This window comes from Lampetra planeri, chromosome 4 (genome assembly GCF_965212315.1).
Source record: "Lampetra planeri chromosome 4, kcLamPlan1.2.h2, whole genome shotgun sequence".
NCBI classification, from domain to species: domain Eukaryota; kingdom Metazoa; phylum Chordata; class Hyperoartia; order Petromyzontiformes; family Petromyzontidae; genus Lampetra; species Lampetra planeri.
In genome coordinates this window covers 20875830-20898032 of record NC_136110.1, presented here as the reverse complement: position 1 = coordinate 20898032, position 22203 = coordinate 20875830, and the positions used below count along the sequence as shown (strand labels likewise).

Here is a 22203-nt window from a genome sequence, read left to right as displayed (position 1 = left end):
GGGTCATTGTGGGGAAGCGAAGGGAGGGAGCAGGGCGTGCCCCCCCCCACCCGGCTCACGGAGAAGAACCGTGGTGCTGGCTTGAGGTTTCACGGGAAGTTCTGGTCGCGATGAATCATAATCGTGATCATAGTGTAATAAAGCTCGTTGAGACGACTTCTGGAATCCGTCTTTTATTCACTTTAGGTTACAGTTACTTCACGCTGCTGATAGGCAACGTGAAAGGGACAGATAGACCGAGAGAGACGCACTGCCACGTGGCAACTCGGAGCCCCGCTCCCGCGTGGCCCCTTCCTCCGTTCGTTCCCGTTCTGACCCCGTGTCGTTCGTTTTCACGTTTCCGCCAATCCTCGTTAGCCTGCATCGAATCTTCCAGGCTCCCTCGTCAGCTCCCGAGACCACGCCCCTGACTCATCTCCCCATTGGCTGAGGCCAAAGCCAGCAGACCCAATCCTTATAGCTGTCACCTTTCCATCACGTCAGGGCCATGCCCCCAGGCTTCCCCCCATTGGCTGTAAACCAGGACCGGCAGAGCCAATCACCATGAAAAGTTGTGATACGTCAGTGATCCGGATATATTCTCATATTACAATAGGATCTGCAGGTGAAACCTCTGATCTGGCTTGTCTGGGTGGTGTGTGTGTCCGTCCGTGTGTGCCTGTGTGTATCTGTGTGTTAAGGTTACTTTGAGGTGGCACGGCGGCGTGGCAACGTGCGGGCGTTCAACAGCCTGGCGCTGCCCGCGTACTATCTAGCAGTGGAGCAGAACCACGTCGTGGGCATGGTGAGGGCCACGACGCCTACAAAGTGACCCAGAGCACAGTCCAATGGTGTCATGAACCAGTGATCAAACTAACTTCGTCATAACCCGTTACATTTTTGAATGGGCTCCTTCCGTTGTGTAGTGGTTAGCGCACCACTGGACTTGCAATACAGAGGGCGCTGGTTCTATTCAATCTGCCGGCACGGCAGTTGAATGAATGAGTACGTTTTTTTTCTGTGAACCCAGCAATACAAATGGGCACTCGACAGTTTGTCGAGTGGCAAATCGCATGTGGTGGGGTAAAGTGTCGGTACCGCCAACTCTTCCAGGACGTCTGACCAGCGTGGAAGACAAACACCCTCTAAAGGGGCTCTCAAGAGCTCCCCCTTAGTGGAGGCCCTTTCAGAAGCATTGGCGTGAGCGAGCGATTGTAGGGCCTGCGCCTTTTATCCCTCTTCACATTCTTAACAAGCCAATGCCGTAACCTCTCACCTCTCCAACAAACTAATTATGCAAATTCACCACCCGCCGTGGAACTTTTCCAAGCGGCTCGACGAGCGAACCGGTTAGACGCGCTAACAAGACGACAACGGAGGTTAACGACGATCGCGCGGCGTGTCGCCCCGCAGAGCGAGAACGGGCCGGCGTGCGACTTCAGCGTGTGCGTGCAGCACGACCGCAGCGTGCAGCTCGCGTCCGTGCGCTTGTCCGGCCACGCCGTGCTCTTCACGCCACACGGCCGGCCCGGCGACACCAAGGCGGCCGCGCAGGGCCCCGCGTGCCTCTTCTACGTGCACGTCAAGGTGAGCTTCCCGCGGCCCCCCACCCCCGCTGGTGAGTGTCTGGAGACCGGTGTCGGGGGTCAGTAGGCCGGCGTCTTGAGACCGTTGGTCAAACTGGTTACGGCCCACTGGCCGGTGTCCTTCTTTGGCTGGGATAGTCCCAGTCTCGCAAACGGCTGTCCCGGTGTTCTCAAAGCTTGCAAAAAAAAAATGGGAATCTATCACCGGTTTAATGCTTTTTGGCCTCACGCTCAACTCGTGTTAATTGTTCAAAGGGCGAAGCTACCTGAGTAGTGGGCGGGGCTGTCAGGAGAGTCGGCGGGGCCACGGGTCGCAGGTGAGGCCAGTGGAAGAAAGAGGGAGGAGGAGGAGGAAGCGGAGGAGTCACTCGCTGCGTGGGGCAGGGCCAGCGGATGAGGCAGGAGCTGCCAGGTGAATCTCACCGTGTCTCGGTTGAGCCTCCCAGAATTCGGGGTCGCTGTGTCTTGCCGCTCACGTGCCGTGCGTGCCGCGCGCAGGGCGTGTTCCGTGACGGGGCGGTGCTGCTGCTCAACTCGAGCACCACGCAGGCGCTGTCGGTGTCGGCGGACGGGCGGTGCAGCGGCGCGGGCCGGCGCTTGGAGGCGTCGCACCTGCGCGTGCACGTGGTGGCGCCGCGCACCTGCATGTTCGAGAGTGTCGCGTTCCCGCGCAGGTTCCTCCGCGTCAAGGACGGCCACTGCGACGGGCTGGTAGGTGTAGCGGCGCGGTTTCAGCGGCCCCTGAAAACTGCACCATGGTGGCGAGATGTTAACGACCTCGCCTGGTATGCAGGAGGTCGTGGGTTCGATCCTGACCCTGACGCCTGCTGTATACTATATTTGCAGTTTGCCTGTCTCTCTCTCTCTTTGGTTGCGTGGATTTTTCTCCGGGTCCTCCAGTTTTCCCCTCCACATTTAGGATCAACATCACACGTTTAGGGAATTTGGCTGATATAAATTTCCACGTCATAATCCACTTCGTTGAGCTATCATTTGTGGCCGGGTCGCTTTTGAAAAGAGCGAAATACCTCCGTGGGCCATGTCCAATAAAATGTTAATATTTTAATAGTTTATCTGCGGGCCGAGCTTCAAAATAAAATGTTAGGTTTTGGGATGAATTCAATTAATAACAAAGACGCATTTCTGATTTATAGCCCCCCTAGAATCTATAACACCATCAACATCATCATCAGTCACGGTCAATCCACTGCTGGATCAGCTCTTCCCCAAGATTCCGCCGCGACCTCTCGTGATTCTGCGACGTAATAATCCACCGAGCGCAATAACATCGACTTTGACATCATTAGCACATACGTGAGTCACTCACGACCGGCGAACATATCAGCTCTGTGCCGTGCAGGGCATTGGAGACCCAAAGCCAACATTTTTCGCAGCTCGCGCGTTTTCTGTTCTTGGCCCTCTGCCTGAAGAACTGCGCCTGACTGCTGAGAATTCTCCCATTCATAAAGAAACTAAACATTTAATTACTTCCTAGGATATGTTGGATAGATTACCAAGTATTTTTTTGTCAGCAAAGCGCTCTGAAGCCCTTTGTTGGGTCTGCTGCGCCATATAAAAACGTAAATAATAAAAAAGTCTGTTCTCCCATAATGCTGCGTGTTGTTTTCATAACGCGAATTAGATATATAACGCGACGAATGTATTTGGGAACACTTTTTTTTTATAACGCTGGATGCTTCTAGATGCTACCCACACGCCTCGGTTTTTGTTCGGCCTGTGTACGCATCTCACGTGTTATCGCAGACTGTGCTTTACCCCCTATATTATTGATTATTTATTATAGCGAGATTTTTCCAGAGGGTGGTTTTCTTCAGGAACGTAACTACTCCCGCCACGTTATAGGAGAACATCTACTGGTGTGTGTATGTACGTGTGTACGTGTGCACGTGTGTGCGTATTCGCAGGGCATTGGCGACAAGCACTGCCACTTCATCGTGCACAAGCAGCGCGACTGGAGCTCGGTGGGGCTGGAGTCGGCGCGCCACAAGGGCATCTTCGTGGGGCTGCAGGCCGACGGGCAGGCGCGGCCCCTTGTCAACGCCGGAGAGGCCAACACCACCTTCTACCCACAAGTCATCTCCTGTGAGACACCGGCCGCCTCTCCCCACTACCAACCAACACCTTGGCTACACCGTCGCCACCCTCATCACCGTCGCCACCCTCATCACCGTCGCCACCGTCATCACCGTCACCAACGTCACCACCACCACCACCGGTCCTAGACCTCCGCTAGGCCGACTCAGCCTCAAATGAGTACCTGGTGCGATGTGTAAACATCGCGACCCGAGAGACAAAGACGGACGGCCGTGGTGCCGGCCACCCACCACCTCGTGTGCCGTGCCGGCCTTCGCGGGCGCTGCTCGCTGACAGCATTTGCCCCAACGGTCTATGAAGGTTATACGGGCGAATCTAGAATTTGTGCGTGCGTGTGTGTGCGTGCGTGTGTGTGTGCGTGCGTGTGTGTGCGCGCGCAGTCGGCAGAGAAAAGGCTTCGCGTCACCTCGACCTGTCGATGGAGGAGACGCCGCGACTCTCGTCGGCCCTCTCCCCCGTGCCGCTCGACACCCCCAAAGGTGGGTGTCGCGCGCGGCGGGCTGACCCGCCGCTGCCGTCGACTGGTCACACGTGGCTCTGCCACACGAGTCAAGATAAACTAGACGGCTAAACTGTTTTTTATTTGACTGGGTAAGGCCCACTGAGCTGAATAGTAGCTCTTTTTGCAGAAGCCACCTGGCAATCACAAATGATAGCTCGACGAAAGTGGCTTTAATCATCACGTGGAAATGTATAGCAGCCAAATACTCTAAACGCGTGACGTTGATTCTAAATGCGGAGGGAAAAACCGGAGGACCCGGAGAAAAATCCACGCGCCCACGGAGAGAGAGACACGCAGACTCCAAATATACTGCAGGTGTCAAGGTCGGGATCGAACCCACAACCTCCTGTATACCAGGCAAGGTAGTTAACATCTCGCCACCTTGCCGAGATTCTGAAATTCCCCATTCCCGTTACGGTGGCCAGTCTCGCCGTTGGACGTTTTCTTCCGCTTCCATCTCCCAATGACTCTTCCGCTTGTACTGCCGGCTCTGGGCCACCAGAGGATGCACCACCACTAGTTGAGAAACATCACTGGGATGATGATGTCTGGAACTACTTTCAAACATAATTGCCTTGGGGATCTTTCACGCTAGGGCACAAATTTTAGCGACCGCATCGTTTGAATCACGAGTCGGGATGACGCCCCCCCCGCCCTCTTCCCCCCGACTGGGATGTTAATTCCGTGACCTTCCATCGGTCGAATCGAGCGCCCTTGCCGCTGGCACCACCGGGCCGGCTGTTCGGCCGTCACGCCCGGACGTAGGAGAGCGACGAAACGCCGACGCAGCGGAGCTGGCGATCACTGATGCGTCGGGAGTGATGAACGTCGGACGCCCAATGTGGGGCGGAGTGACGATAGAGCGATGACCGTGCGGCTGACCATCGTCGCAGGGTGGGAGTGGCGCGTGCTGGTCACGACGGGCAGCGAGGGCACGGGCGCGCGCGTGCAGCTCTGGGTGTACGGGGAGCGCGGCTCCGCGGGCCCCATTTTCCTGGGCAAGGGCGAGCACGACGGCATCTTCAGCGCCAAGCAGGAGGACGAGTTCCAGGTGATACCCCCCCCCCCCCCAGGACCCCCCACCCCCAACCCACCCCCAGTCACAGTGTCCATGAACCAGTGCCTGTGACCCATGTCCATCGTCCAGATGTCCTTGTTTATCGTCTGTTGTCTATTAAACCATTCCCGTTCCGAGACGTCTGCCAGTTGCAGGGTGGGTCCCGTTCACTGCTCAAATGGTTCGGCGTTTTATTTGTATTTAGAGAGGCGTAGCGCCGCTGTTTTTAAAGACGTTGTACTGTACTCACCGCAGAGAACCATAGCGACATGACCGCACTCTACGGGAACTCGCGCCAAACTCTGCCACCCACCCTCCTGCATGGCCTTTTACTTCCAATTCCATTTGTAATCGATTTCGTTCCAATGACGTAGACATACGGAATTGGAACGGAATTGGAAGAAAAACTGAAGACGTATACATACAATTCATTGTACAACTTCCTGTGTCCATTGTCCAGTGTCCATTGTCTAGTTTCCCTTGTTCTATGTCGAGTATCTGTTTTCCAGTGTCCATTATTTATTGTCTGGTATTTTAGATTTCATTGTTCATATGTCAGTTATCCAGTGTCCACTTTCCATATCAGCTCCTGTTGTCCATTGTCCAACATCCGGTCTCCATTGCACAGTTGTGAGTTGACCACTTACCTGGATCTTGCCTGTTGTATATTTGGAGTTTGCATGTTCTCCCCGTGGACGCGTGGATTTTTCTCCGAGTATTCCAGTTTTTCCCTCCATATATAGAATCAACATTTCCTTCGAGTATTTGGCTGCTATAAATTTCAACGTGATGATCAGCCACCTCGTTGAGCTATCATTTATGGCCAGGTTGCTTCTGAAAAAAATCTACATGCTCAGTGGGCCTTACCTGGTAAAAAAAATAAAAAATAGTTAATCGTAAATAGTAACACAACTTTGAACACGGCATAGAATTAGCATCCTCGCCTACGAGGCCACCTCTGGGCATGTGCCCCGTCCACAAGCCAGCGCGCGTGGCCAGAGGTGGTGACGACTTGGTGGATGAGGGTCCGAGCAACGTACGGCCGCTGCGTTTGTGCGAGAGAGGCCCGAGACGCAGAACAGCAACAAAAAACACGCGGCCAGCCGAAGGAGGCTCAAGATCGGTCGGGAAGGAGAGAGTTTTTGGTCAAAACACTTGCCGTTGGGCGGAAGACTAAAGGCTTGCGTGGGCTGTGCGATTTTTTCCTTTTATCGACCTTGAACAATCAGCGCTTCCTGCGCGCAGTTGCTTTGGCGCCGATTTCTATTCCCTTGCATAGCATTATCTTATATTTGTTTTACTTTAGTCACATTGGTGACCGAGGTCACCTCTTGCAAATTGAAAATCATTCCCCTGGTCTCTTGAGGTCTCTCTCACCGTGCTAAATGAAATCAACTTGACATGCCCGGGCAGATAACGCTCCCGGACCTGGGCAAGATCTACAAGATCCGCATGGCTCACGACAGCTCCAGCGAAAACCCGGACTGGAAGCTACAGCAGGTGCCACACACATGACCACACATCAGGTGACACACACACACACACAGCAGGTGACACACGCACACACAGCAGGTGACACACACACACACACAGCAAGTGACACGCACACGCACACACAGCAGGTGACACAGTGGGGGGGGGGGGGTAGCGCTAGTGGCTGGTTAGTGCTCTGGGTGCAGCTCGCAGGAGTTTTCCAGTCCGCTCCACTCCAACACCACTTGCCCATTCTTCCCATCGCTGCCTTTTCCCCCTCTGACTTCTCGTTTCTGGAGCTCACGTCCCGGTACCAGCGGGGTGTGACGTGAACGCCCTCCCCCCCACCTCCTTTCCCATCCCCTGCCCCACCGTGACCTAGGTGGTGCTGCGGGGGCTCCGTGGGGGCGACACGTTGCGCTTCCCGGCCAACCGCTGGCTGTCGCGGCGCCACGGCGACGGGCAGACGGTGCGCGAGCTGCCGGCGGTGCGCGACGCCACGGGGAAGCCGCTCCACCCAGGTGGGGGGGAGGTGGAGGGGGGTGGGGGAATCGTTCACGCGGAGAGACGGCGCGGGGCCCGTGGGTGACGCGCGCTCGTGCGCGTGTTTGTGGATGCTGGGCGAGCGTGTACGTGTCGTGCGCAAGTCTCGCATGTACACGCGTGTGTGCAATCAGGTGGGCAGTCGGGCGTACGCGTGTGTGCATGTGGGGAGCGGTGGCGCAGCGGTTAGCGCCCTGCTGAACGAACATGGAGACCCGAGTTCGATACCCGCTCACGGGTCGAAACTCGGGCCTCCTCCAGGTCGACTCATCCTCCTTAACTTGGAAAAAAAAATAGTTGAGTTTAGTTTTAATAGTTTAGTTTTAATAGTTTAGTTTAGCTTGCGCGCGTCGGGACGCTTTACCGGTGCATTGACACGTTACGCACGTGCGACCGCGGTGCAGTGCTGCGGTACCGCGTGTCGGTGAGCACGGGAGATGAGCCGGGCGCGGAGACGCAGGCGCCCCTCTTCTTGTGCCTGCACGGCGAGCGTGGAGACAGCGGCGAGCGTGAGCTGCTCACCTCCGACCACGCCGTGCCTTTCCGCCGGGGACAGGTGAGCCGCTGTCTCCCCCCCACCACCCTCGCCCCCCACTCTCGGCCCCCACTCTCGGCCCCGGCCGCATGCGTTGTGGTTACCCCCCCCCCCACCCCCCCCCCCCCCCACCCCCCCCCCCCCCCCCAAAGCTAGCAGCGGTGGCACCGCACTCACCTGTGTTTGGCACGTGACGATCCACCCCATCCCGCTGTCTAACAGATTGATTCACGGTCACGGTGCAATTGCCTGGCGACGGTGGCCACGCTCGTGGCCTGTCTGTATGGGATAGAGTGTTTCCCTCTTGCATGCGTTGACTTTTCCCTGGATGCTCCGGATTCCTCCCACGTGTAAACACTGAATGACTGGCCGATAGCAGCTTCATATATCGAGGGCCACAGAGCTTGTGCGATTGTTGGTGCCAACTCAACACTCGGCTGCCTTCCAGCTTCTCTGTTCTACCTCGCACCTCTGAGTTGTTTTCTCTCTTCGAGAGTGAGTCGATACTGTGCAGCGGCATGTTACTAATACCAATTATTATTCAAGAACCACGTATTTTTTGTCTCGCATACACACGCAAACACACGTTGACATACACGACACGCACACACACGTGTACGTGTATGAATGCACGCCTGCGTGTGCGTGCCCCCAGACGGACGTGTTTGAGCTGGAGGCCGTGAGCCTGGGGGAGCTGCGCCGTGTGTCCCTGCGCTGCGATGCGCGCACCGCTCACGACCGCTGGTTCTGCCACGCGGTGTCTGTGCGGGAGTCGCCGCACTCCGACCTCGAGTACGGATTCCCCTGCAACGGGTGAGGATGGCGCACGGAGGGTGGCGGCGGCTGTGGTGGTGGTGGTGGTGGTGATGATGGCGGTGGATGTGGTGGTGGCAGCAGTGGTGATGGTGTTGGGAGGGGTGGTGTAGCGGTTAGCACGCTGCGCTACGAACCTGGCGACCTGAGTTCGATTCCCGCTCACGGCCAACATCAGTGATGATTATCTGAACCGGTCTTGGGCCTCCCCTAGGTCGACTCAGCCTCAAGTGAGTACCTAGGGAGACAAAGGTGGCCGGGCATGGTGCTGGCCACCCCACCCCCTCATGTGCCTTTCTGGATTTCATAGGTGTTCGCAAACAGCACCTGCCCCAACATTCTGTTGAGGTTATACGGGGGATTTTTATTTTTTTGGAGGGGGGGGATAGTGGTGATGGAGTGATGGTTGTGCTAGCGGCGGTGATGGTGGTGGTGACGGCACCGTGGGGTTCGCTGGGGCCGCTGTGAGATTGCATTTTTACCTGAACCTCGGGTGAGAATCATCGTTATCATCATCATCATCATCAGCCACAGGCAATCCATCTCTCATCTGCACACAAACTGATTTCACTACACCATTCTCTCAGTGGAAATCCTCTCACTATTATTCTTGACGAGCTTTACTACCCGGCTTCACCCGAGACTTGGATTCTTGTCTTGGATAAATACACGGCCTACGCGGAGGGTGGGGGTGCGTGACGTCAGCAGGCACACTGCGTGACGCTGCTGCATGCGGGTGACATCGCAGATATGACGTCACCGCTCACTTGCCGTGCAAAATATATCCATTATTGCGCCCCCCCCCTCCCCCAAACACAAAAGTCTATTTTTATACGTGTTGTATTGTGTACAGTCTGGAAGCTACCCACATGCCAAATTTCAAGTTTGTTGCATGTTGGGAAGTATGCTAAACATTTCGAACAGACACACATTCACAAATTTCCCTTTTATGTGTATAGATGATCAGCCATCTTCCCTTCTAGCGATGTGTGCTGGGGTGAGGATATTGTATCCTATGACCTGATTCAGGGGTCCACAGGTCGAATCCAGCAACCGCCCTGATTACCACCGAGGGTGTATTTAACTACAACAACACGCGACTTCCATTTCACAGTGGACGTTAAAGGTCCCCCGACATCATTCGTGAAAAATAAAGAGTAGGCCGGTGTTTGCCGGCGTCAGGGTCCAAAATTTACACAAACCCGAAACTCGGCGCCGCAAATGACTCAATTGGGTTTACACTGCAGCAATCGTCGCCCCCCCCCCCCCTACTGGCAGGCTAACGCCCCAGGTCGCTCTTGCCAAACGAGTCTCATCCTGCTATCTTCGAGTTATTCGCCGGTGAAATAAAATCGAACTTAAACTCGGAGCTCCGCCAGCAGTTGAGCGGTGTCCAGGCACCAGGGGTTGTGTTGCGCCACGGCTGATTGAGGGGGGGGGGGCTAGTTGGGGTTCATCCCACGACCGCTCGCTTCTTATCGACCGATTTCTTCTCAGGTGGATCCCCGAGGAGTTCTCTGTCGAGGACGCCCAGAGAGAGAAGCTGCTACTTCTGGAAGGTGCGTGCTGTCTTCCCGCACAGACCGAGGCAATCTGGCGAGCCGTCGTGCCGCGATCACGGAAACTTTGTGACCTTCGTCAGTAACGCGGCCCGAACGAGGAACGCTGCAACAGCACGCGTGACAGCCGACGTCTCTGGCAACGGCCCAGCCTCAGCTCTCTGCTGCGACAGGGGCCGTTGCCACGAACGTCGTCTATTCTAGAATGATTTCCTCTGCAGGGCCGTGTTGTTGGGGAACGTGTTGAGGCATCGTCGTTTCTGCCTGTGCACCGCTGCCAATGCAGTACGTGTGTACTGTAAGTATGTTGAACTTCTTTCGCACCGTACGTGGCCAACCGTGCTAATCGAAGGTGCAGGGAAGGACAACAAACTAAAGACAAAAAGCAGTTCTGCAGAAAGGAGTTTTCAATCTAGATTTAATAATGCATAGCTCCAGCGGCTTCCTAATATCGGAAGAAAGAGCGTTCCAACTATATTAAAAAATAAATAGTTGAACAAACACTTTTTCGTTAATTCGCTGAAACGATCTTCAAACAAAACAATGTCAGACCCTCCCAAAAAAGAGAGTCCTATGACTCAGTGTGGTGCTCCTGGAATAAAATAAAAATTGTTCTGATCTCATCGCTCTACCTTCTCGGTGGGCGTGTTCTTGGCCTGCCATTCGCCAGTCTCGTTCGCTGGACTGGGACAGAGAGGCCCAACGTTTCATGAGGACTCATGTCGGGGGAAAGTGTCAAATGCCCTGCATGCAGAGTGTGCTGCAGACGCACATCGTGTGAGCCGTGTGCTGATGGTTGCTCGTCTTTCTGTCTTGCGATCGTCTGCAGAAATCCGGAAAGTGACGCCCCTGGAAGCGAGGTCGGAGGTGAACGGTAAATAGCCTCGCCTTGGCCGCTTCGCTCTGCCTCGCCCGGTCCGCTCATTCGTTACCGTGCCCCCAGGGGGAAAGGACATTTGTATCGAAACACCCCCCCCCCCCATGCCCGAAATAGAACGCTCCTTCATTCACTTTGGCACACCTGTGGAGCGTACCATTTCGTGGCGACGGTGGTTGCATTGTTGGGCATGTTTCTCCATCTACTGTTGCCTCTGTTTATCCGCGAGTAAGAGGATGTATCGGCAACTCAAGGTGGGATAATGTGGGCACCTCCACCCCAACTAGCAATGTAGGTGCTACTTCTCGTAGAGGTACCGACATTCTGCCCATCGAAATGCAAACTATATTTGTTTGCGAAAACCTACATGTTAAACTATACTTGTTAATGCTTTTCAACTCGGGTTGAAAGCGTTATTGCATTAGCTCTGACGACAACTCTTGTAAGGGGCCATCCATTTAGTACGTACGCAAAAATCAGTCAAAACTTGACCACTCCCCCCTCCCTGTACGCACGCTGACTTTTTACACCCCCCCCCCCCCACCTGCGTACGTACGCTTGATGCACCCCCCCCCCCCCCACTGAATCCTATAAAACGGCCGATATTTCATCCACGCAGAAACGATCAAGGATTAATAATATTAATGTGTTGAAGCAAACAGATAGTCCACCGCTGGCTGCATTATTATCGAGGCTTGAACCCCACCCCCATTTCCTATGCTACATACATTGTCAGTAGACCCCCATACGCAAGCGTACGCATTTGGGTTAACCCCCCCTTCCCCCCTCCATAACGTACGTACTAAATGGATGGCCCCTAAAGGATGGTGCAACACGAATACAATTTTAAAGTACAAAGCCGTGTTGCTATTCGGAACTTTGCCCTGGAGAACACCGATCACATTGTTCAAGGGCTGTTACCCTAAACGTGGAGACAAAAAAAACCCCAGTGCTCGAAGAAATTCTTAAAACCAACGCAAAAATGAAGCGCGTGTCTCTCTTCCCACTCCCACCGCCTCTCGACGACGTCATCGCCCATTGCCGCACGTTTATGACTTCGTCCCGTCGTGCGGCTTGAAACCCAGCCTCACTGTCGCACGTTGGAACGCATTGCAGATCCCGTGCGTGCGCACAAGTTTTTTTCTCTTCCTTGTTTTTACACCGATGAGTTTGCGTGAATCACCCTCCCCCCATAATCCGTGATTGTCAAGTGCCACCGTCGACTGCAAATGATCGCGATTGCCATCGTGTCTGCACGTGTCCGTCGCGTTCTGACATTCGATTACGTCCTTGCTTTTTGTAAATTTGACTTTTAAAAAATGTGTAGCTCTGCGAGTCTCTCGGCGTAATTTTTTGCTGAAATTATCGGCATCTTTAATCGTCGAATGCGAGACCTTTACATTTGATCTTTCTATTTAATTTAACTTTATAATGATTCGCAAGCCCTGAGATCAAAGATACTCATGAAGTAATGCGAATTGGCATGAAGACGCAACACAATAAAAAAACGACAGAACGTGCCAGCCTATCCGTGCTGTGGTAATGTTCACCACTTGTACATCTCATCTCAAATAAATTGCATGACGAATACATTAAACTCTCCGGTGTGATTTCTTTTTTTAAATCTCTCCGTACAATCAAGCCTGCCCTCTCACGCATGACAGCCCTTTCCGAATTGAAACATTCGTGAACAGATTGATGTAATCAGACTTTGATCTCAAACAATTGACCATGATCGATGATGATGGTTTATGATGATGATTGTGATGATGACCTCACGCATATGGACAAGAGGTGAAATTTATAACCAAGTCTCATGACTCCCTTTCAGCAGGGTCCTGCCAAATGTTTGCAGTCGGAGGCGATGATTGCTATGTGTGTGGATGTGTATACTCCAGTGGCGGCTGGTGATATTTATTTTTGGGGGGGCGCATTTTTTTTATTTTATTGAGGGGGGCAAATAAATATAAAGCAGTACCAAAAACCATTTTGACTACTTGAATATAAATTTTGATGATCTTTATTTACATTTCAGACCAAAAGAAGTACCAAAAAGCATGTTTCCTACTTGAACATAAATATTTCTCTTTTATATACATTTCAGACCAAAGTACCAAAAAGCATGTTTCCTACTTGAACATAAATTTTGCTCTTCTTTCTTTCTGGCCAGCAAATTTCTCAACTACTCTCTGATTAAAGTCAGTCATCTCCATAACAAGTCTCTTTTCCATGGACAGCAATGCCAGTGCATTCAGCCTCTCCTGGGTCATGGTGTTTCTGAGAAAAGTTTTTATTCGTTTCAAGGTTGAGAAGCACCTCTCAGCTTCAGCCGTGGTCATGGGTGTGGTAATGATAACTTTTAGGAGAGTCACAGTTTCGGAAAAGACTTCTTCGAGATTATTCTCCATAAACAGCTGGAATAGGTCCACAGCACCACGGCAGGCTCTGAACTCTTCCTTGCTGTAGATGAGACTGAGCTCCGTCTTCAGCTTGCTTCCACTGAGCATCGGGTACGCTTTCATGGTGCTGCTCAATGCATCTTCAGGAAAGGTATCCTTGTACTCATCAAACCTGTCCGCCTGCAACAAGGTGGCACAGACAAGGTGGTCTGTGAAGGAGAAACGCTCCCTAGTGTGTCCCAGGATTGTGTCACAGACCTATAGAGATAATTAAACAAATAGATATATAAATGTAAGGTAGTAGCCTGGAGTAGACCACTAATTGTCACAGTTGCAATTACTTTCAAAAGAAAAATAGAGCCATTTGAGTTTTTGTCCCATACAAGACTGTAGTTTTTGGTGGCTTCAAATTTCATTTGATCATTTATTTTTATGTTGCCAATTTATTATTTTTGGGATGCTATTGTATATTAAAATTAAGATTTTTGTTAGGATTTATACCAAACTAAAAATGTTTTCTTGAGTCTGTAGAATATGATATGTAGGCAGGACATCTCTGCAGCACAACAATAATGTAAAATGGTATTTTGACTGATTTCTATAACAAACTCACCTCTGCTGCAATCCTTTCACGGTCTTCCGAACTAAGCGCCCGGCGCCTCTTTGTTGGACGAGAACCACTGCTTTGCTCACCAATGGAGTGGAGAGAGTTTCTGCAAAGGACAAAAATAATTTATTATAATTTTGGCAAAGGATAAAGAGAGTTAAAAATGAAAGAGAAAGCAAATAATGATCATATTACAGGAATAAAGTTACCTGATCTTTTGTATTTCTTGTTGGAACTGTTGGATGCTCACTTTGATATGGACTGAATCAATGTTCTTTTTCTGGAGCTTGGCATAGAGGAAGTCTACATGTGGCATGATGTGGTGATAAAGTTCCAGAAAGAACTTAAAATCCTCATCCTCCAGTAGCATGGCCAGGGCTCCTGCTTCTCTGACAGTATTGGGGTCGAAGTCACCTGAGTCTTGTATGCTCTCAAAACAGTGAATGAGATCCTCTCTGTGCTCAAAAACAGTATTAATGGCACGGCTATGAAAGTTCCATCTGATGTTGCTGGATCTTGGCAGTCTATGGGCAACCACTTTATCCAGAAAACATGTCCGCTTGGGTGACTTAGAAAAAAAGCTGGCAAATCCACCAATGTTAGAAAAAAATATTCTCGTCTTGGATATGTGAGACGTGGCCTGTTGCATTATCAGGTTGAGCTGATGTGCGTAGCAGTGGATGTAGTGGGCATTTGGGTACACATCTTGTATTTTTCTCTGAACACCTGCAGTGGCACCCCTCATCACGCTGGCCCCATCATATGCCTGGCAGATGAGCTTACTTTTATGATCCTTAGGAAGGATAGAAGCAAGACGCTCTTTTAGTGCAGTAGCAATGGACTCAGCTGTAGCTGACTGCAGAGGGATGAACTCAAAAAATCTTTCCTGCACGTTATTTTTGTCGTCGATGTAGCGCAGCACAAGCACAAGTTGGGACTGTGTGGCAATATCTGTTGTTTCATCTGCTTGGATTGATAAAAAACTACTTGTCTGGACTTCTTTGATTATTTCTTCTCTTGTAACAGACAACAATACAGTCAAGTAGCTCGTTCTGTATAGATTTCGACGTTCCCTTAAATACAGTAGCACTGTCAAGGTGCTCTTTCAATGCTCCATCAAGAGAGGCAACAAAATCCACCAACCCGCGAAATATACCGGGGTTATCTGAGCTCTCACTCTCATCATGGCCACGTAACGCCAACTCAAATGCTCCACAAAATTTCACACAGTCTATTATCCTGGACAGTATGTGTCGATTTTTTGTCACCTCTTCGTTGTGCCTTCTAATGCCAATCCTGTAGCCTTCATCTAGTTGTTCAGCAATGCTAACTCTGCCCAAAAACGTTAGTTTCATGCTATTATCAATATGGCTGCGGCTACTTTCATGACGTTTGCATTTGTCAGAGAGATGTTTGAGGTCTCTTACCCCCGTCGTTGTCCACAAAACTTCAGTGCCGACACTTTGAAATAAAAGACAGGGAAAACAAAAAAGAGAATTGCTAACATCACATCCAGCCAGCCACCTCCGTTTCTCATAACAAGCGCGGGTGAAGCTTCGTGTGTAGCTTCGTCCTCTGTCACTGGCCTGCTGCTGGATTTGTAAATCGGGTTGGTCCGGTCCGAGATCCTTTATCTTTTTTATTTCTTCCAGCGAAAGCCTTGTGAAAGGGTTTTTTTGTAAATAAATTACAGAATTTGGATGAACTGCTGCCATTGTTTACACAAAAAATTTGATCAGCCTAGCAAGTGTCGAAGTGGTGTCGCCTGCGCACTCGCAGTAGTGGCCCAGAGCGTAAAGTTGAATGACAGGTGACGAGAACCAATCAGATTGGATAAAATAACATGTATCCAATTCTGATTGGCCAGGGACGCAACAACTTGCGCCCTGAGGAGAATCTTTAAGAAACCAATTAGAGACCAGCTTCAGGTCACATGCTGTCCGAAAATTTAAAGTCTCACATAGACATCCATTTGTCCGGCGTCCCGCATGAAACACATTGAAAAACATAGAAAATAGTTGACCGATTAAAGCCAGTTTTTATTAAATGCTGATGCTTTTCTTACTACCAGCCGGCACATCGTATGAAAAAAAAATTGTATTTATGTATTTTTATATAATTTTTGGATATGTATATTTCTTGAATCTTGTCGCGTTTTCAGCGCAACAGCTCACCGATCACCTCCCGTTTTGAGAAATGAGAGTAAATCTGGAATTCGGGACAATGCATTGGAACTTGGCAGCATCGTGGCGGAGTTGAGGTATTACCGTGTTAAATCAATCAAGGGCACAAGCGGAAGGCCGGAAGGAAACCTTTGTAGCGCCCTCCCTGTCGTAGTTGCATTCGTGTCTTGTCTTGTGTTTGCACCCAATTGCTGAGCGGTTGATATTTTACAACTACGGGAAGGCCTCAATGATTGGACTTGGTAAATCCTGGAGCAGAGGGCCTCCCCCGGTCTCCTGAATCCTACGTCACGTTGGCTGAAATGTGGTCATTTGAGGTGGCGCCGTGGTTCAGTGGGCACGTAATGGCTGTGACAGAAGCAATGAGCCAACACTGCCGTGGTGGCGAGATGTTAACTCCCTCACCTGGTATATCGGCGGTCGTGGATTCGATCCTGACCCTGACGCCTGTGTATTTGGAGTTTGCATGTTCTCTCCATGGTTTTTCCCTCCATATTTTGAATCGATGCGCTTTTTAAAGTATATTTGGCTGCTATAAAGTTCCACATCTTAAGCCACTTCGTTGAGCTATGACTTGTGACAGCCAGCTACACAACTCAGTGGGACTTACCCGGTAAAATTAAAATAGTTTTTAGTTTAGTTTATCAGGTAACTATTTTGAAGTACATTATATGTAGCCAATAGCCATGTTTGGTTCTTCATCAGTGCCTTGGGGTCTCGAGCAATGCCCCAGAGTCATCTCGGTCTGCGTCTCCATTCGTGCTGCGCTCTCTGTGCTGCGTGGCAGCCGCAGTCATCGTTGCACTTATTAGCGCTTTCCGTCAAGTCTATGTTTTCGTTCACTAAAAAAAAAAACCCATTATTCTCTTCACTTAGGTAACGGCTGGCATTGCGCGTGTCCTCCCTCCCAACCCACCCACCGATAGAGAGCGAGTGGAAGATTTTGCTGGTGACGGGCGACGGGCCGGACTCGGGCACAGAGGCGACCGTGAGCCTCGTGGTGTACGGAGAGCACGGGGCGTCGCGGACGCTGCTGCTCGGCTCCGGGGAGAGCCACCTCTTCAAGCCGCGCAGCGTCGACAGCTTCCGGGTGAGGAGGCCGAGCCATCGCGACGACGGCCGAGGTCGCGGTGCTGAGCGGTCGTGCGTTCGCAGCTCTTTGCTGGGGAATCGCGGTGCGTGCTATGGTCGCTATGTTCAGATGTTAACTGCCTCGCCTGGTGTACAGGATGTCATGAGTTCGAGCCCGACCCTGACGCCTGCTGTATATTTGGAGTTTGCATGTATCTCTCCCCGTGGTGGCGTGGTTTTTTTTTGCGGTTTCTACGGGTTTTCTCTCGACGTTTAGAATGACCATGCGTTTTGAAAGATTGGCTGCTACGTATACATTTTCACGTGATAAGCCACTTCGTTGAGCTATCATTTTTGGTCAGGTCGCTTCTGAAAAAAAGGACTCTATAGCTTAGTGGGCCTTACCTGGTAAAATAAAAAAATGTTTATCATTTAGTGATACACACAATGGCCACTAGAGATCCCACGATGTTATTTGAAATTGCCTGGGCCTTGTGTGCCGGCGCCATTTTGCTAAATTTCGTAAATTCCTCGCAAATTTGTTTTAATTGAGAAGCCGCACGGCATCATCGCCGCCACTGGCAGACTGATGCCCTCTTGCAGACCGCTGGGGATTTCACCTCGTGCCTCACAGGGGCAGCATATCAGGTGATCATGATGATGCCTCAAAGGAGCAGGAGGCCTTGCATCGTTGGCAGCCACTCAGCAACAGCAACAATGGCAGGTGGAGGGAGCAACGCTCACATTCAACAGTCGGTGCAGTGGGGGGGGCACAGATAGTCCATGAGCACTAACCAGATATCCAGGTAACTCACTGGTCAGTACAACCTGAGGTGTCATCACTTGAAGTTTCCAATTGTCTCTGTGTGGTCCTTAACAGTGAATTACGTGATAACCACTTGAAATGAGTGGGTTATCAAATAAACCACTTTTTATCCATGTACTGTATATAAATTGTTAAGACTGATTTAAGAGGACCTGTGTATTATTATGCACCGGTGTACCGCCAAGACAACCATATACTGTATAGTGCGAAGCGGTGGTGCAGTGTTTAGTGCACTGCGCTATGAACCCCATGGCCCGAGTTTGATTCCCGCTAAAAAACAACACATATATATACACCTGTGCGTTCCGCGGCTTCTAGATCTCTCTGCCGGAGCTGGGGGAGCTGTACAAGCTGCGCGTGGGCCACTCGGGCGTGGGCGAGGCCTCCGCATGGTTCCTGGAGCGCGTGCGCCTCAAGCCGGCGGGCGGCCGCCCCCTGGAGCTGCCCGTGACCCGCTGGCTCGCCGATGACCGAGACGACGGCGACACCTGGAGGGAGGTGCCTGTTCCCCGGCCCGGAAAACGCCTCCTGCCCGGTGAAATGCCGCACTCCGCGGTTCCCCTTTGTCTCCTCCGTGGTGACGTTGTTTTGCACGCATCGCACCGGGTGCTCATTCAGACCTTGGTGAGGCCCCAGGACTGGTTCGGATATTGGTCACTGTTGTTGGCTGCGACATGGGAATCAAACTCGGGCCACGGGATTCATAGAGAAGTGTGTTAACCACTGCGCCACCGCTTCCCACTGTGCTGTATATATACAGCAAACCCTTTTCTCCAGCGCCAAATGTATTGGGGTACAGTTTGCCGATTGACCGCCCCTGTGGCTCGACCACTCGCGGTTTCGCCGCGAGATTCCTGTACACGTCGTAACTGCACGGTGACGCACGTGACCTCGCTTTGGGCCTAGGGTCACGGTCAAAGGGGCGTCTTCATCGTCGCTTCATCTCTTCAGCTGTCGTGAGAGTCGACGCATAACCTCCGCGGTTCACGCTTACGCGTACCCCATCCTCCATTTGGCTCAAGAGTTGAGTTTTGCTTCACGGCGATGCATCTCACTGCTGTCCCTCTGGCTTTGGGTCTTCCCTTTTATTCGCCACCGGTTTGGTGCTACGCCGGTACCCGGCTCTGTAACCTGCCCTCCTGCACGGTTCGTCCCACCCATCAGTCCAGATCGCATCTCTCCAACGCTTTCTTGCCTACACTCTAATCCAAAGTTCCAAGTTTCTTACCCTGTCATGCCGTGCCATTCCTAGCAACCTCTTAGCAGTAATGGCTGCTGTTTTTGTCCATATTAATTTAAATAGAAAATAATTTAATTCACACTAAATGTGCGTGTATATTTCTGCATGCGCAGTCAAGCCAACGCTGTTGCCTAATCAAGCCGATGAACAGACCCATGAGCCTTGTCGCTGCCGTGGTTGAGATGTCGCTCTCGTTGTTATTGAGACGCCAATGGTTGTTGTTGCTCACAAGTCGATGGTTGTTCGTGGCCCACAGTGGTGGTGTACCAGCTGAGCGTGCTGACGGGCGGACGCGCGGGAGCCGACACGGACACGCTCGTGCACGCGTCACTCTGGGGCGAGCGGGGCGACTCGGGGGCCCGACTTCTCCACCGCTCCCTCAACAACCCCATCCCCTTCCAGGAGGGGCAGGTGTGTGGAGGCCGGCACTGGGCGTGGGAGGGCGGCACGGGGTGGGGGACGGATAATGTGGGAGTGCGAGGAGAGGATGGTTTGTGATCGCGCGTGAATTCACATTCCGGTTGGCGTGTGGACTCAGCCCTTTTTTCCGACCAATAATATTAACGCCACTTTGTGTGAAGTTAAAAGCTGTTGTCCTTATGGATAGATAGTCCCTCTCCATAGACACTTCCTTTCTTTCTTCCAAAGAAGCCACTGGAGCTATACACTTTTAAATGTAGATTGCAAACTAATTTCTTTAGAACTGATTGTTGTTGTTAGTGTCTTGTCCTTCCCCCACACCTCCGATTAGCACAGTTGGCTTCGTATGGTGCGAAACAAGTTCAACATACATACATACACGTAGATACATACACGTGGAATGTACTTAACGCTGGCTCAGAACTACAAATAGAAGATCCCCGCTATCTGACTTGAGCGCATGATGTCCGACGTCTCGCTTCGCACGCTGGGACCTTCAGGAATTGTATTCTAAGCTCCCAGCGAGTGCAGCAAAACGTAGGACATCGTTGCCGAACAACACGCGGTACCACCCTACAAAGATAAAGACCCTTGTATAGCCTTGGCAGACTATTGGGGCAAGTGCTGTTAGTGAGCATCTATGAAGGCCCGTATGGCACACGAGGGGGGTGGGTGGCCAGCACCACGCACGGCCGCATTTATCTACCTCGTGGAGATATTTGCACTCCAAACAAGGTACTCCTTTTAGGCTGAGTCGATCTAGGGGAGCCCAGGATAGGTTCAGATAATCGTCACTGGTATTGGCCCTGAGCAAGAATCGATCCCAGGTCACCGCTACACCACCACTCCCCTACACACACACGGTACACACACGCACGCGACCGCTCCCCTACACGCACACACACGTGTCGGAGAGCTTCACAGCCCCACAGCTACAACAAACGTAGCGGGAGAGCGCCTGCAGAATGTCACTCCCATCGAGATGGAAGCAGCAAACAGTTCTCACTTGTGGGATGCGGGCCATGGCCGCGTGCAGCCGGCCTGGTTCTGGTGGCGACTCACGGTGCTGGCGCCACACGCCGCCAATCTCCCTCCCTCTCTCCCTTTCGCTCGCTCGCTCTCTCTCGCAGATGGACGTGTTCCGGCTGGAGGCCGTTTCCCTGGGCGAGCTCCGCAAGGTGGTGATCGGTCACGACGGCACGAGCCCAGGTGACGTTCCGAAAGCATGGCCGACCGTGGCTCGACCGGCTTCAAAAATTTCCCCTCCCGCTTTTGTTCGAATGAGCGCCGCTATCGTCGTTAGAGCGCGCCGCATGGTAAACTGGCGAGACGGATCGAGGTTTTTTGCGTGATTCGGTCCCCCGACTCCTCGCGCAGCTACGAAACCTTTCACTCTGCTGCAGGGCAGGGCTGGTTCCTGGACAGGGTCGTCGTGAAAGTGACGGGCAGCGAATTGGACAGGGAATACGTCTTCCCGTGCGAGAGGTGGGTGCGTGTGCGTGAGAGGGCACCGTGGTGGAGAGATGTTCACTACCTCGCCTGGTATATCGAAAGTCGTGGGCTCGATCCCGACCCTGACGCCTGTATCTTTGGAGTTTGCGTGTCTCTCTCCACGTGGTTGCGTGGATTTTTCTCCGGATCCTCCGGTCAACATGTGTTTAGAGTACTTGACTGCCATACATTTACACGTGGTAAGCCACTTAGTTGAGCTATCATTTGTGGCCAGGTCACTTCTGAAAGAGAGCTATATGGCTTAGTGGGCCTTACCTGGTAAAATAAAAAATAGTTTAGTCTAATAGAAAAAAAAAGTTTTTATTTAGCGTATACCCGTCTCGTGGTGCCTGTGTATGTGCGCCGGAAGTGGCAACGCAGCGGTTAGCGTGCCGCGCTTCGAACCTGCTGACCTGAGTTCAATTCCTGGCCACTGTTGAGACAACCTCCGCAATCTGCACGCTGTGGGGAGGCCCTTATTCAGCAATGGATTAACAAAGGGGCTGTACAAATACGTTATCAATATTATAAGCTATCCTTTTGCCCATCCTAGGACGGAAGCTGTAATAGTTACGTAAATAAACGTCTGCGTAGAGTTATTTATTTTGAGTAACTTTCAATAAAGAAACGTCAAATTTAAAGCGAATTTGCGTTTTTTATTGCTTATGATAGCAATGACGGGGGGCCTATTTTTGCAGTGACGTCACGTACGGATGTAGCACTGTGCTTGCGTAGATTTATTGTTAACCGTCACTTTCTGTAAAGAAACGTGATATTTGAAGCGACTTTGCGGAAAAAAAAAATTTCCACTCGACCTTCTTCCGCGTAAGTGTAAAAATCCACCCGCTTAATGACGGGGGGGGGGGGGGGGGTGCGGCATGTGGAGTGACGTCACGCGCGTTACACACATTTATGGGCTATTATACT

General features: G+C 51.7%; 1 protein-coding gene across 1 annotated transcript in view; it reads left to right on the top strand.

The window, feature by feature from the left end:
• The window catches only part of RP1 (RP1 axonemal microtubule associated), a gene marked incomplete at its 3' end in the record, with an annotated part of 79036 nt that overhangs the window by 49022 nt on the left and 7811 nt on the right, over positions 1-22203 (top strand). The window contains exons 15-31 of the mRNA XM_078593385.1: positions 681-784; positions 1393-1566; positions 2064-2276; positions 3491-3668; positions 4061-4159; positions 5076-5233; positions 6653-6739; positions 7095-7233; positions 7660-7811; positions 8446-8603; positions 10101-10162; positions 10992-11036; positions 17155-17318; positions 18444-18660; positions 19622-19776; positions 20916-20994; positions 21189-21270. Coding sequence (XP_078449511.1) covers positions 681-784; positions 1393-1566; positions 2064-2276; positions 3491-3668; positions 4061-4159; positions 5076-5233; positions 6653-6739; positions 7095-7233; positions 7660-7811; positions 8446-8603; positions 10101-10162; positions 10992-11036; positions 17155-17318; positions 18444-18660; positions 19622-19776; positions 20916-20994; positions 21189-21270 — 2266 coding nt within the window. The remainder of the gene's footprint in view (positions 1-680; positions 785-1392; positions 1567-2063; positions 2277-3490; positions 3669-4060; positions 4160-5075; positions 5234-6652; positions 6740-7094; positions 7234-7659; positions 7812-8445; positions 8604-10100; positions 10163-10991; positions 11037-17154; positions 17319-18443; positions 18661-19621; positions 19777-20915; positions 20995-21188; positions 21271-22203) is intronic.